The sequence below is a fragment of the Capsella rubella genome, unplaced genomic scaffold (genome assembly GCF_000375325.1).
Source record: "Capsella rubella cultivar Monte Gargano unplaced genomic scaffold, Caprub1_0 scaffold_7, whole genome shotgun sequence".
Classification (NCBI taxonomy): Eukaryota; Viridiplantae; Streptophyta; class Magnoliopsida; order Brassicales; family Brassicaceae; genus Capsella; species Capsella rubella.
Genome location: NW_006238917.1, coordinates 240865 through 252964, shown reverse-complemented (window position 1 = coordinate 252964; position 12100 = coordinate 240865). Strand labels below are relative to the sequence as shown.

General features: G+C 36.5%; 4 protein-coding genes and 1 long non-coding RNA gene across 5 annotated transcripts in view; 2 read left to right on the top strand and 3 right to left on the bottom strand.

Annotated features, from left to right (window-relative positions):
• Window positions 1–47: 47 nt before the first annotated feature.
• On the bottom strand, window positions 48–778 carry LOC17880902 (auxin-responsive protein SAUR21). Its single transcript, XM_006285201.2, has one exon. The coding sequence runs from the start codon at window positions 446–448 to the stop codon at window positions 179–181; it is 270 nt and encodes an 89-aa protein (XP_006285263.1). The 5' UTR covers window positions 449–778; the 3' UTR covers window positions 48–178.
• A 2668-nt stretch (window positions 779–3446) lies between these two features.
• On the top strand, window positions 3447–7075 carry LOC17877409. Its single transcript, XM_006283887.2, has 5 exons — window positions 3447–3875; window positions 5209–5505; window positions 5944–6168; window positions 6287–6415; window positions 6541–7075. Exons 1-5 carry the CDS (start codon window positions 3630–3632, stop codon window positions 6760–6762), a joined length of 1119 nt encoding a protein of 372 aa, XP_006283949.1. The 5' UTR covers window positions 3447–3629; the 3' UTR covers window positions 6763–7075.
• Window positions 7076–7253: 178 nt separating this feature from the next.
• On the top strand, window positions 7254–9251 carry LOC17880545 (5'-methylthioadenosine/S-adenosylhomocysteine nucleosidase 1). The gene is made up of 8 exons (XM_006284268.2): window positions 7254–7504; window positions 7618–7681; window positions 7777–7868; window positions 8085–8191; window positions 8429–8503; window positions 8594–8668; window positions 8743–8835; window positions 8932–9251. The coding sequence occupies exons 1-8, from the start codon at window positions 7405–7407 to the stop codon at window positions 9127–9129; spliced, it is 804 nt and encodes a 267-aa protein (XP_006284330.1). The 5' UTR covers window positions 7254–7404; the 3' UTR covers window positions 9130–9251.
• Window positions 9252–9352: 101 nt separating this feature from the next.
• Window positions 9353–11025, bottom strand: LOC17878464 (putative ER lumen protein-retaining receptor C28H8.4). Its single transcript, XM_006284248.2, has 6 exons — window positions 10729–11025; window positions 10292–10491; window positions 10071–10211; window positions 9904–9984; window positions 9678–9802; window positions 9353–9601 (listed from the first exon to the last, which is right to left on the bottom strand). Exons 1-6 carry the CDS (start codon window positions 10952–10954, stop codon window positions 9553–9555), a joined length of 822 nt encoding a protein of 273 aa, XP_006284310.1. The 5' UTR covers window positions 10955–11025; the 3' UTR covers window positions 9353–9552.
• Window positions 11026–11473: 448 nt separating this feature from the next.
• LOC111829669 overlaps window positions 11474–12100 on the bottom strand; it is a 2336-nt gene continuing 1709 nt past the window's right edge. The window contains exon 3 of the long non-coding RNA XR_002833039.1: window positions 11474–11696. This is a non-coding gene — a long non-coding RNA (uncharacterized LOC111829669). The remainder of the gene's footprint in view (window positions 11697–12100) is intronic.

The window sequence follows — 12100 nt, the reverse complement described above, 5'->3', positions numbered from 1 at the left end:
ATCAAAGGAGTAAATTGCAACGTTGAAGCCTTGGAAGGAGAAAGATGTGCAAAAATTGTAATTTATAAATCTTCTCCGTCAGTAATTACACAGGGTTCTAAAATATCTTGGGCATCTATCTAACAATGACCTAAAATAAAATTGTTACATATATGTATGTGATCTTTGTGAACTGGAACTAATGAAGCTGAGAAGTGACAGTGATAAAAGTTTCTTGGGGACAAGGGATGGTCAAGCCGCCCATTGGATGGTCAAACCCAAACTCTTGTTCCGATTTACTCAACAAAGCTTGAAATGAAGGCTGGCTCAAGTACGAGACTGGCACTATGTATCTTTGCATCTGGCTTTCCCCAACATACACTGCAAGAAACCCTTTTGGTGTTGAAGCTCCCATTGATCGGCCGTGAAAGATCTTCTTTGCACCCATAAGTCCTCGGAACACGCCCATTTCTTCTGCTGATGGATCTTGGAAAAAAAATATTAATTCAGCTTGGAGTTCTCGTTTAGCTTATTTGGTTATGGCTGAAGAAGTTGTTTTGCTTTGGATAGGATATGATGATGATCAAAACAATGAAATATATATACCAACCAATTCCATTTGGTTTGATAGAAACCGTGGGCTTCTTATACAAGAGTGGGACATGTAGAAGAAAGAACTCACATGACTCTGTCTTGGAGGTGTTAAGCTGATGAGATCGTTGAATTACTATAGATATCTTATTTGAAAAGAAAAAAACTCAATCATGTCACTAGAAGACTAACAACAACTTCGAGCGAACTTGACATGAGATTGTCGATGGCGCGAGCAGATACATCTCTTTAGAATGATATATAGATAATGTACGTGGGACCTCATGTTACGTACCTACACAGCACCTGAAAGGTCGATGTCACTGATTAAGTCAAGTCAAGTAGCCAAGTGGCTAACATAATCCATCTGCTTAACAACCCTTCGTAATTCGTATAAAGCCGCGAGGGCATTGTCCTCCAAGTTGTTGAGAAGACAAAAAAAAAAGAAGGAAAAAAACAGGTCCCGCCGTTTTCACGATCCAAACAACGTGTCGTTTAATTTTCAACTCTACAATGTTGCACCAAAGGTAAACTGTGTGGCCTTTCTCTTTTTTATTTTATGGGATTTATCATTTAACTAACCCGTTCGTTCGCGGTTGCAACCAATTAAAACAACACGATGTATCTCTCGTTTTCAGCAAAACAGCATGGCGATCACTGCTCTCCAATTTCACGGGTTGCACCATATTGGATTCTTGGGCCTTAATATCCAATATCAGATCGACAGCCATCCTGAATAAGCCAATACCGTTTCTTCTTAAGTTATTGGTCATAAATCAAAATTTATCTGGATAAAGCCCAATAATTCAATTTGAACCGAAAAAAAAAAGGCTAAATCATTCAATATAATATGGCATGAGCCCAATGTGTTTACCAGGATCGAAATGATAAGAAAACGAAATAACGTTTGTTTTGCCTTCTTCTTCATAATCATCCTCGAAGTAGTTTAAATCAATCATACAAGAAAAGTTGGATAGACAGCAAAAACTTAAATATTTCACCTAAAGGTATAGATTAACGAGAAAAATCCCAAAAAATACCCCATATATTTTTTTTAATTTGAACGTTTAATAAATTTTTAAATGTAGAGTTAGGATCTCTCGAGATCTCTTTTCGTCTTTCTTTAGTAAAGGATATATTGGCATAGTCACTTTTTGTTGTAGTTTGTACCAGAAAAGAAAGATGTTATAGGGATTTCGTCCTTTTGCATTTTTGTTTTCTTGTTAAGATTATCATTGAATCTATCCTACATTGAGGAGGAGGCTGGAGAGTGAATTGCCAACAACTCCTCGTCGCTTCTAACTTTTAGGTATATATCTACATCTACAAAAGAACGCCCATGTAAATAACTCGATTTTTTTTTTTGTTTCTGTTATATAAAAGACATATTATATTTTTTCTTTTTTTTTTGTCAATGCTTAACTTTTCTATCTACGCTGATATATTTTTTTAAAAAATACCTGGATTAAATAACAAGTTAAATATTTTATGCGTTGGCAAAAGCTTAAATTCTGAAACAAAAGTTATGTTCGAAACGCAAGTAGTATCAAGTTTTGTACTAATTTATAAGAAATGAACCGCCATAATCCATAGATAGCCGCACTATAGCAGGCCGGCTTTGACTTTGGATTAAGCTCACGCCAGCACAGAGGCGCCGACCAATGACGGACTAACACACCAGCCTTATTTTATCACCAAGTGTCCCCACGACTTTTCACCGACGACGACCACGTCATCACTGATCAAGGAGGTGAGAAGCTCTTGTCAGAATATATTTAGATCCATGGCTTATTACTTGTATTTTATGGACAAACTATAATTATATATCACGACTCGGTTACTAATATATATATCCATTTTTTCTAAAATCCGAATAATAATAATAATAATAGGCCGGCGTGTATTCATTCACACAAGTGATATTGCCCGTGTCATACGGTACGGACCACACATACTTAGATTAAGTGGTCGAAATTGTTCGATGTTTAACTTCTGCTTTCTGAGGGTTTGCTTAGTTCGTCGGTCTCTCTATTTATAATCCGTCACGATCGTGTAATTTAATGATTTTTGGAAGTGTTCTTTATGTCACTAATTACAAGTAGTCGAAAAATAAATTCATACATCCCAAAGATTAGTCTGAAAAAGATATTAAAAAGGAACCGACCATTTGATAAAAAAGACACAGGCATTATGACTAAACATCGTGTCTTTTATGATGTTCTTGTCGGTTACTGAAGCCAAATATCAAACCTAATGGTTACGTAAGTGAGTTCTCATTCAAATAGTGAGCTAGATATAATAGTTTCATTTAGGGCAGAGGATGGATAAATGTTTGAATATACTATTCAGGTAATCTGGTTTAAATGTCGAGTTTGAAAGATAAGCGCCAAATGTTTGTTACATCTCAATACCAACACAATATAGTTATATAGTTAAAATTAAAATATATATTTCATTAAGAAGAAGTTGTGATTTACTTACTTCGCCATTGTCTCTCTGTATAATCAAAGGAAAAGATGCGGTCGTGTTACAAAAATATGGACAAATGCGAAAGGAAGTTCATTGAAGGGATTATTATTATATTAGCCTACGCTTTATGAGATGATTAAATTTAGTAATGTTAGGTGGGGAAATAAAAAAAAGAAAGACAATATACTTTCAAAAGAAATAGTCTAGCTATGGACATATGGTTAATATACGTTTGGTGGTGCCGAGTCCACAAGTTTTTCAAATGAATTGAAATTATATAATTAAATTGATAATTAAATACGGCAAATAAATTTAGTTTCAAGATTTTGCGATTATACAACTCATTTTTTTTTTCTTTTTCTGATCGCTATATCACATATAAAGAATACAGGCAGTCCGAACCAAACCACAACATTACACACACACACTTGGGAGTTAAAGAAAAAGAGAAGAAGAGAAAACTCTTTTTTTTTGGGTGTGTCAAGTATCTGTTCTTCCTTTTCTCGTGCTTCTATCACGAGATCTGTCACAAGACTCTCGGGACTAAAAAGAAAGTAAAGAGAAAGAAAGAAGAAGTGTAGATTCCATAAATGGACATGAAAAGCAACAACCACCAGCAACAGCAACAAGTACTTGATGGCTCGGACATAGTTGAGCTGGTGGAAAACGAGAGAGTGTTCGACAAGTTTGTGGAACAAAAGTTTCAACAGTTAGACCAGGACGAAGATGGTAAGCTCTCCGTGACTGAGTTACAACCCGCCGTTGCTGATATCGGCGCTGCTCTTGGTTTGCCTGCTCAGGGCACTTCCCCTGATTCCGATCACATCTACTCCGAGGTAATCTTCTTTTCTTCTTTCTCAACACTACCTTTTCTATATTCGTGATATATATGGTCCGGCTAATTTGCATTTATGTTAGCATTTTCCTCTAATCAGTATCCCTCTAGCTATATTACTGATCTTTACTGACAAGGTTAAAAAAAAAAGGTTATAAGTTATAAAATATATAGATGATGCTTTTTAGTTGTAGTTGTAAACAAATATTTTTATACAAAATTTATTCATGTTGGAGTCTATGCCGTTAAATTTTCTTTGATTATGAGATGGAGTTGAACCTCTCGGCACTTTGTGCATAGATTTTGTATGAACTTCAAAAGGCCATAGTAGTCATAAGAAAATAATAAAACATGGAATGACTATAATTATAAATACTGACAAAGTTATAAAAAATAAAAGAAAAGAGAATCTCAACATTTTACTATAGTTGTTTATGTTATCTTCTTGATACTTACGTGGTGGATGATATATATACTTTCTTCTTCATTGTTATGCTTTTGCGTTAATTAAGAGTAAAATAGATCAAAATAATAAACCATTTGTTTAAAAAAAAACAGACAATAGCTTTGGTCGGTGACCTTATCCTCTTGGCTCTTACCATATCTCAAAAATTAGCCCCTCGTGTCGCTCTTCCCGCTGTCGTTTCAAACTCGCTCGAAACATCACTTTATGAATCCTCACCTACTTAATTTTGTTACTGTGTGAACATTATTTAATCTAATGTTTTAGCCTTCAATGTATAACAAAGCTTTATCCTTTATAAAGCGTTTGGCCGGCGTCGCCATCTTTGCTCTAGACTTTCTTGAACCTTTTTTCCGACATCATATCGCACATTACATTTTTCTTTTGAAAACCCTATAGGACTGTAATATGACGAGATCAACCACCATCCCTTATTTTTTCAAACAATCAAATAAAAAGATATCCCAAAACTATATTAATGTGAACCACAAAACAAGTAGTAGTAATTGTTTTTACCTAGTCTACGTGGAAACCCCAAAATCACGTCGTGTTGTTTCGCATGATTCACGTGGATTAATTGATCAAACCAAGATGATATCAATCCTAGTAATTAATTAATTAAGAGATACTCTCGTTGAAAAACTATCCAAGAACAGGAAGTGAATATATTCGGATACGAATCTTACTCTCATTGGTTACAAATCAGTATCCATTAATTACTTATCGTTAGCAAGGTTTTGTTTTTATTTTTGGTGTGTATTTAAAGAAGATGACAACGAGATAAAACCAACAACCTTCTATCTGTCTACTCCGTACATTTATTTTTTTCATCGTTTGTAACGTTATAATAATAAACACCACGATATTACAGGTCTTAAACGAATTCACTCATGGAAGTCAAGAGAAAGTGAGCAAAACCGAGTTCAAAGAAGTGTTGTCGGACATTTTGTTGGGTATGGCTGCTGGTCTGAAACGTGATCCTATCGTCATCCTCAGGATGGACGGTGAGGATCTCTCTGAGTTTGTTCACGGTCCTGGATACGAAACCGAGATAGTCTCTATCTACTCAGAGCTCTCTACTTGCGATGACGCATCGCTCCGTGACTGTATTGTCAAAGCTCTCCAGTCTCTTTCTGTTGATCATGGAATGCCTCCCAACGATCCTTGGGTAATTTATAACTTCACTTTATCTTCTTTTTTTTTTTTTCTTCTTTTGAAATCTACTTTTCTATATATCTTGTTTCTTAGATGAAGCTAGTGTTTAGCAATTATTTTTCTGTTATATATATAAAAAAAAATTCTGATTTGGATTTTCTTGGCGTAAAGTACATACTTTACAATCGTAATTAGTAGTATAGATATATAATTATAAAGCATATAAGTCTAACTTGTTTTGCATAGGTAACTCGGTCAGATCAGTTTTTCATTTGTGTAGAAAGCAATATATAAATATTTCAGTTATACGTAGAAAGTCTTATTAAAATACACAATTGTCATATGTAAAAAAAGCCAATAAACTATTGAACTATATTTGTGTCCAAGTTTTTTTTATGGTATATGTTGCTGTAGGGATCAGTGAGTCTAAAACTCAAAGTTGTTGTTTTAGGTACTGAGCAACATAGTAGAACCAATAGTCGACTCTTGTCTTGATGAAGAAGATAAGAGGGAGAAGACTGCGTCTCAGGAGAGATTCTTGGAAGCATTTAAGAGAGTCGTGGAGAAAGTGGCTCAACGTCTCAATGAACAGCCCGTGATTGTGGCTCACAGCGAAAACACTTTCGATGGGAGCGGCGTCAGGAGGCTCTTGTCCAATAAATTCGAGTTCGATAAGGTAATATCTTTCATGCATATAGTCATGTATGTTACTTGTAGCTTAGATGCGACGAGAAGGCAACACTTTGAAAATTAAATGATAAGTCACGATATATAAGGAACGTTTTTGGTGGCAGGCACTAAACGTTGCTATGGAGACAATTCCAAAAGACCGTCACGGTAAGGTGTCTAAAGAGTATCTGCGAGCTGTGCTGGATACAGTTGCACCATCGGCTACATTACCACCAATAGGCGCTGTGTCCCAGGTAAACAATGTCGTCTTAATATATATATATATATATATGTTATTCAATTCTGTAATATTTGTTTTTAGTGGAGTACATTTTTGTTTCAAGGATGTTGATAAGTAAAAGATTGTTTGAATTGTAAGATGGACAATATGATAATGGAAGCGTTGAAGATGGTGAATGGGGATGATGGAAAGATGGTGAAGGAAGAAGAGTTTAAGAAAACAATGGCGGAGATATTGGGAAGTATAATGTTGCAGCTAGAGGGTAATCCGATATCGGTTTCATCAAACTCGGTGGTTCACGAGCCGCTCACCTCGGCTACCTTACTGCCGGCACAAACAGAGGAGGAGCCTTCAAATTAATCATAGTGGAGTGTTTACACGGGAAAGAAAATGATGGTTTAAGAGTGTTTACTTTACTTTACCCCCTCCAAGTTTTAGATAAACGAGGAAAACCTTATTTGCTATCGGATATATAAGAAAAGCCACCCCATTCGCTCTCTAAATGGGGGCTTTCTTGTGAACAGATTGAAAGTTTGGGGTTTCCTCTTGTGGTGGGTGTGGTGATCTATATGCTCATGCCTTTTCTTTTTCTTTTTAATTATCTTATGGAATGCATAATGTTTTTTACTCTGCGTTTTATTTATTTCGTATAAAATAATCTATGTTAATGATATCTGGTGAAGAATTTGGATTACAACAACAGATTCTACTAGTTGTTTAGCAGAAGTTGTAGTCGTGTATGATCGATCATCCTTCCAATTTAATTAATTATGGTCATTAGCACAAAATAATTGATTCTTTTATTATAATTATATAAGTTTATACAAAGAAGAAGTTGGAAACGCAAAAGAAAGAGAACAAAAAAAAAAAACAAAAGGGGTCCAAAGAAAAGAAAAGAAGGGAATCCCATAAAAGTAAATCATTCACCGGAGTTTCCTGCCGTTTCTTCCCGATTCTCAGATTTTTCCTGGGGAAATCAAAATCGGAAAGAGAGGGGAAGGTATGGCTCCTCCTCATGGAGATGGATCAAGTGACATGGGCATACCTCTGCCTGCTCAATCGGATTCTACTCGACCCATTTCCACGGTCGTCTTCGTCATCGGTACTTTACTCTTTCCACATCTCTCGTTTCTGGCCCTTCCGAATCAATCGAGATTTCTTCTTCTTCTTCTTCTTACCCTTTTTTTTTTAAAATTTCTTCCGATGGAGCTGCAGCTATGCAAGCGGAGGCTCTACCTTTGGTCAACAAGTTCGGACTCTCTGAAGCTACTGATTCTCCGTTAAGAGCTCTTCTTTTACGATTACTGATTCTGCTTTTTGTTTGCATTTGATCTCTCACTTAAACATTTTGGATGATGATAATTGATATCGCAGGCTTGGTAAAGGGTTGCCCTGGGTTCTGTATCACGGCGTGCATAATGATCTTCGAATCAATGTAGTTTGCCCCGGAAGAGATGCAGCCTTAGGTCACTTTTGCTTTTCTTACCTCTCATCTTTCTTTCTATTTGCTTACTCTAAATCTCTGGAGGTTTTTCTCTTTCATGGTTGCTTTCAAGTCTGTGCGTTGCTACCTAGCTTTTCAGCTTCTTCTTTGTTACGCCTTTGATTGAACGAACGAGCTTGATATTTGTGTTTGCTTATGCTACAGCTTTCTTCTTTAACTAACTGATATTTCTCTCCAGGGATTGATAGTGTCGGAACTGTTCCTGCTTCTCTCATTACTTTTGCTTCTATCCAAGCATTACAACCTGACATCATTGTCAATGCCGGAACCTGCGGTGGCTTCAAGGTACTTTGTTTCCTTCTCAATATGTACTCTATCTTCTCTTCCAGCATCCTTCTTTCTGAATACCATACTTTATCATATTTTGATTTTGATTTAGTTACTCATTTACTGGCTTCAATCTGTGAAATATTCTGTTTAAATTTGAGTTGCTATCATGAACATCTCGATATCTCTATTTTCATTTAATGGAAATTGGTTCGTTTGCATGTAACTAAAGTGCTGACTGGCTGAGCATTGCAGGTTAAAGGAGCCAACATTGGTGATGTATTCCTGGTTTCTGATGTTGTCTTCCATGATAGAAGAATACCTATCCCGGTCTTTTTTTTTTTCTTTCCCATCTTTAGTGATTCCTTTTTCCCCGCTTCATCTTGCCAGTTTCTGAGCAATGTTTTTGTATCTCTTCAGATGTTTGATCTGTATGGAGTTGGCCTTCGTCAGGCATTCTCCACACCCAATCTCCTCAAGGAACTCAGTATGAAGGTATTTAGTAGACTCAAGATGCAGCTTGGCTCGGTTAACTATTTCAGTTTTTCACAGATAATGGGGTGTTTCAGATTGGCAGGTTATCTACTGGTGACTCGTTGGATATGTCCACGCAAGATGAATCACTGATCATTGCCAATGATGCTACGCTAAAAGACATGGAGGTAGTGTCATGTTAACAACTCTGAATTACTGAATATAGCAAGAAAATCAATTTACTTTGTTATGTTGAAACTCATCTGGCTCTCTGGATTCTTCAGGGTGCTGCTGTAGCATACGTAGCTGATCTTCTCAAAGTACCAGTCATATTCCTCAAAGCTGTTACTGATCTAGTGGACGGAGATAAACCTACGGCAGAAGAGTTCTTGCTGAACTTGTCAGTTGTGACCGCTGCACTAGAAGAAACTGCCACTAGAGTGATTAACTTCATCAACGGGAAAAACCTTTCAGACCTTTAACTTTTTGTTTTTTCCTTTTGTCAACCGTCATTTTTTGTTTGAAATGCATTATGCGTCCTATGTTGCAGTTTTACTGATTCCTGGTGATTATATTACTCGATAATACACTTCAAATTTTAAGACGTCCTGGCTTTTAGTTGTTATCAAAATATTACAGTAGTTTGTTTTCGAAAGGCCCGAGTTAAGAAAATGTCAGTTTGACTAAAGAACTTCTCGACCGGACAGACATAAAATCCCTTCATTCATAGTCAAGAATATACAACACAGTAAAATTAATTTGTTACCGAGTGAGAGTCACTTGTTCAACCTCAAGACACAAAACGGTGAAATCAGAGGTGAAGAAAAAAAAACTGAGCTCTCTTTTCTGATTATAATTCCTGGCAAGCTCATCGGACATCATTGGAGTAAATCTATCTTTTTGACTTATACTACTCCAGATGGAAGCCGCAGAACAAGCTGTCCTCCGAAAACGCTGCAGAAGAAATAGATTGAAATTTTAGAGTTGTATAAAGAGCTAAAAACGTTGAACTGAAGGTCTAATCGTGTACCTTTTGACGTAGTAGTAACAGAAATCTGCCAAGATGAATGTTTGAACAATTTCTGAGATCAGAACCATTGATGGCCACAATCCATAGCCCAATGCTACAAGCAATCGTCCTCGTGTGTCTACAACCTGATTTTGACACATTAGACATTGTACTAGACCACTTTCAGCATTTGAATTTGACATACAATGTATTGATGTATATGAACTGATATTGGATCAAAACTAACCTGTAAAACCCAGTGAGCACAGCTAAGGAACCTTGCAACTCCAAGTGCAAAAACATAATGAGCCGTGAACGGTTCAACAATCTGAAACAACCAAATAGATGCTAAGAGAGTAAAACAAATGTGTCCTGTTTAGTTCTCCACTTATCATTGTGAAAAAAAGTAGTGACCTTTGTGTTCTGCATCACTCGAAGCTGAGGCAGAACTGAAACAGCTTCAAGGTATACGCATAATGCCCACGAAATCCTGTTTAATATGTTATGGGAGGTCGATGGATGGATCAACACAGCTAACACAACACAGGGCACAAGCTGCAAATATTAAAACCACGTCATCGTTACTGCAAAGCAAAAAAAAAAACTCTTTTAACAACACAAGCAGATAGGCTTACCACATAATAGAGAGCAAAGTTATCTTTGTCCTCCATGTAACTAGCTCTTAGCTTAAAACGGATCATAAATATAACCCAGAGGGTTGTTCCCAAAGTAGCCAAGTCCAGAATGGTATGTATATCATATTCCATGACGAAGCTGCAATACAACCTAACAGCTAGAAATAATGCCGTAAGCTCCTGAGACTTCAGTGACAATCCTGCAACATGTTTTTTGAGGTGGTTTCGCATTAAAAAGAAAAAGGCATCTTAAAATCGTAAATTGCTATTAGTGTGAACCCAATGAATTACTGATCATATGAGAAATAAACAAGAGAGTTGTGGCGTAGACAAGTAATATTGCTAGGAGCGGAGACGAATACAGAAGCAGAGGGGGTAGTACTGAGTTGAAAAACCCTAAAATTGAATTGGATGTGAAGAAAAGAAAAGAATAGTACCGGCGCAGGTCTTCTCCTTCATGAGTTTGTAGATGAGGACACAGATCCCGATGGAATGAACAGCCTCAGCGGCAACAAAGAGATTGTCGTGATCGTGAACAATGAATCTGAGAAGAACTAAAGCCGCCATGCCAGTGACCACGGAGAGAAAAGCCTTCACCTTCGGAGGTTGCCTCCTGACCCATGACCACACCGCGTGGATCGGAGTCTTCGTCGTCGCCTTCATGTTTTTCGCTTTTCTTCTTCTTCCTCTTCTCTCTCTGATTTCCTCGGCAAAGTGAAAAAAGGTAACTTTTTCTTCTTCTTTTTTTATGATCGAGAGAGATTAACTTCAAAAGTCTGGTTTTGGTGGTTGACTTGCCCTAATTTTACTAAATTACCCGTTCCACATCCTTCTGTGGACCGTTAAGTATATATCCGGCCCAATTTGTGATATCAACAGGCCCAGTTACTTTGCTCGAAATTTTTCAATGTTTGACTTATCTAGGAGACTATGACTAAAAATAAATAAAAAGACTTTGACGATGATAATGATGGTCTCTTAACAATATGGTCTTATCTATGACTCTAGTCGAATCGGAAGGTTTTGAATAACGGACATAATTAGTTTTCCTCACATTACTGAATTATCTTCTTAATATTAAAAAAGGAGTACAAAATTGAAAATCAGAAAACTTTGTCAAAAAATTCCGAAATTTGCCCTTCAATTTGTTATGAAAGAGAGCCTTTTTCTAAATCGACAGGGTTAAAATCGTAAAATAATTATAATAAATTTCATACCCATGAAGGGTCCGCGCGTCCCTTATAACCCGGTAAATACATAATTGGATCCTTGCCAATTTGGAGGAGTCAATTAGATGGATGGGCTTTCGTTTATATTGGGCTTACTATACATTAAAGACTAACTTTTAAAAATCGACCACGCAATTTTTAAGTCTTTGTGCCCACACGTTATGTGTCGTTATTTCCTGCAATTAATACGTCGAAAATCAGCCACCATAATGAATCAATTTATCAAATCGGAAATCATTCCCTCAATAGACGTAATCTTAAATTCCAATCAATCAAAGCAGTATAAACATTCAAAGATACATAATTGTCGCTAATTATTGATTCATAGACATATTATTTTCCTAATATTGCATCAAAATCATATAGACCCAAAGTCTCTCGCAAGCCAATCCGTATACATGAAAACCTACCCTATCATCTTCCAACCTAGCTATAAATACAAGCCTAATCGTGATTCAATACACCACCAAAAAAAACACATCTTTATACTCTACAAGCAAACTTAACGATGTCGGCATCTTTTGTATTTCTTCATGAAGTGAAACCAAACAAGACTACTTGGAAGATCCAAGTAAGGGTT

Excerpts from the sequence above, each read along its gene's own strand:
- LOC17880545 (XM_006284268.2), top strand. The coding sequence starts at position 7,405 with ATGGCTCCTCCTCATGGAGATGGATCAAGTGACATGGGCATACCTCTG. Across the intron at positions 7,682-7,776 it reads TCTGAAGCTACTGATTCTCC|GCTTGGTAAAGGGTTGCCCT; the intron begins GTTAAGAGCTCT and ends TTGATATCGCAG. Across the intron at positions 8,192-8,428 it reads GAACCTGCGGTGGCTTCAAG|GTTAAAGGAGCCAACATTGG; the intron begins GTACTTTGTTTC and ends TGAGCATTGCAG.
- LOC17878464 (XM_006284248.2), bottom strand. The coding sequence starts at position 10,954 with ATGAAGGCGACGACGAAGACTCCGATCCACGCGGTGTGGTCATGGGTC. Across the intron at positions 10,492-10,728 it reads GAAGGAGAAGACCTGCGCCG|GATTGTCACTGAAGTCTCAG; the intron begins GTACTATTCTTT and ends AACATGTTGCAG. Across the intron at positions 9,602-9,677 it reads TGTTACTACTACGTCAAAAG|CGTTTTCGGAGGACAGCTTG; the intron begins GTACACGATTAG and ends TTTCTTCTGCAG.
- LOC17877409 (XM_006283887.2), top strand. The coding sequence starts at position 3,630 with ATGGACATGAAAAGCAACAACCACCAGCAACAGCAACAAGTACTTGAT. Across the intron at positions 5,506-5,943 it reads TGCCTCCCAACGATCCTTGG|GTACTGAGCAACATAGTAGA; the intron begins GTAATTTATAAC and ends TTGTTGTTTTAG. Across the intron at positions 6,169-6,286 it reads ATAAATTCGAGTTCGATAAG|GCACTAAACGTTGCTATGGA; the intron begins GTAATATCTTTC and ends TTTTGGTGGCAG.
- LOC17880902 (XM_006285201.2), bottom strand. The coding sequence starts at position 448 with ATGGGCGTGTTCCGAGGACTTATGGGTGCAAAGAAGATCTTTCACGGC.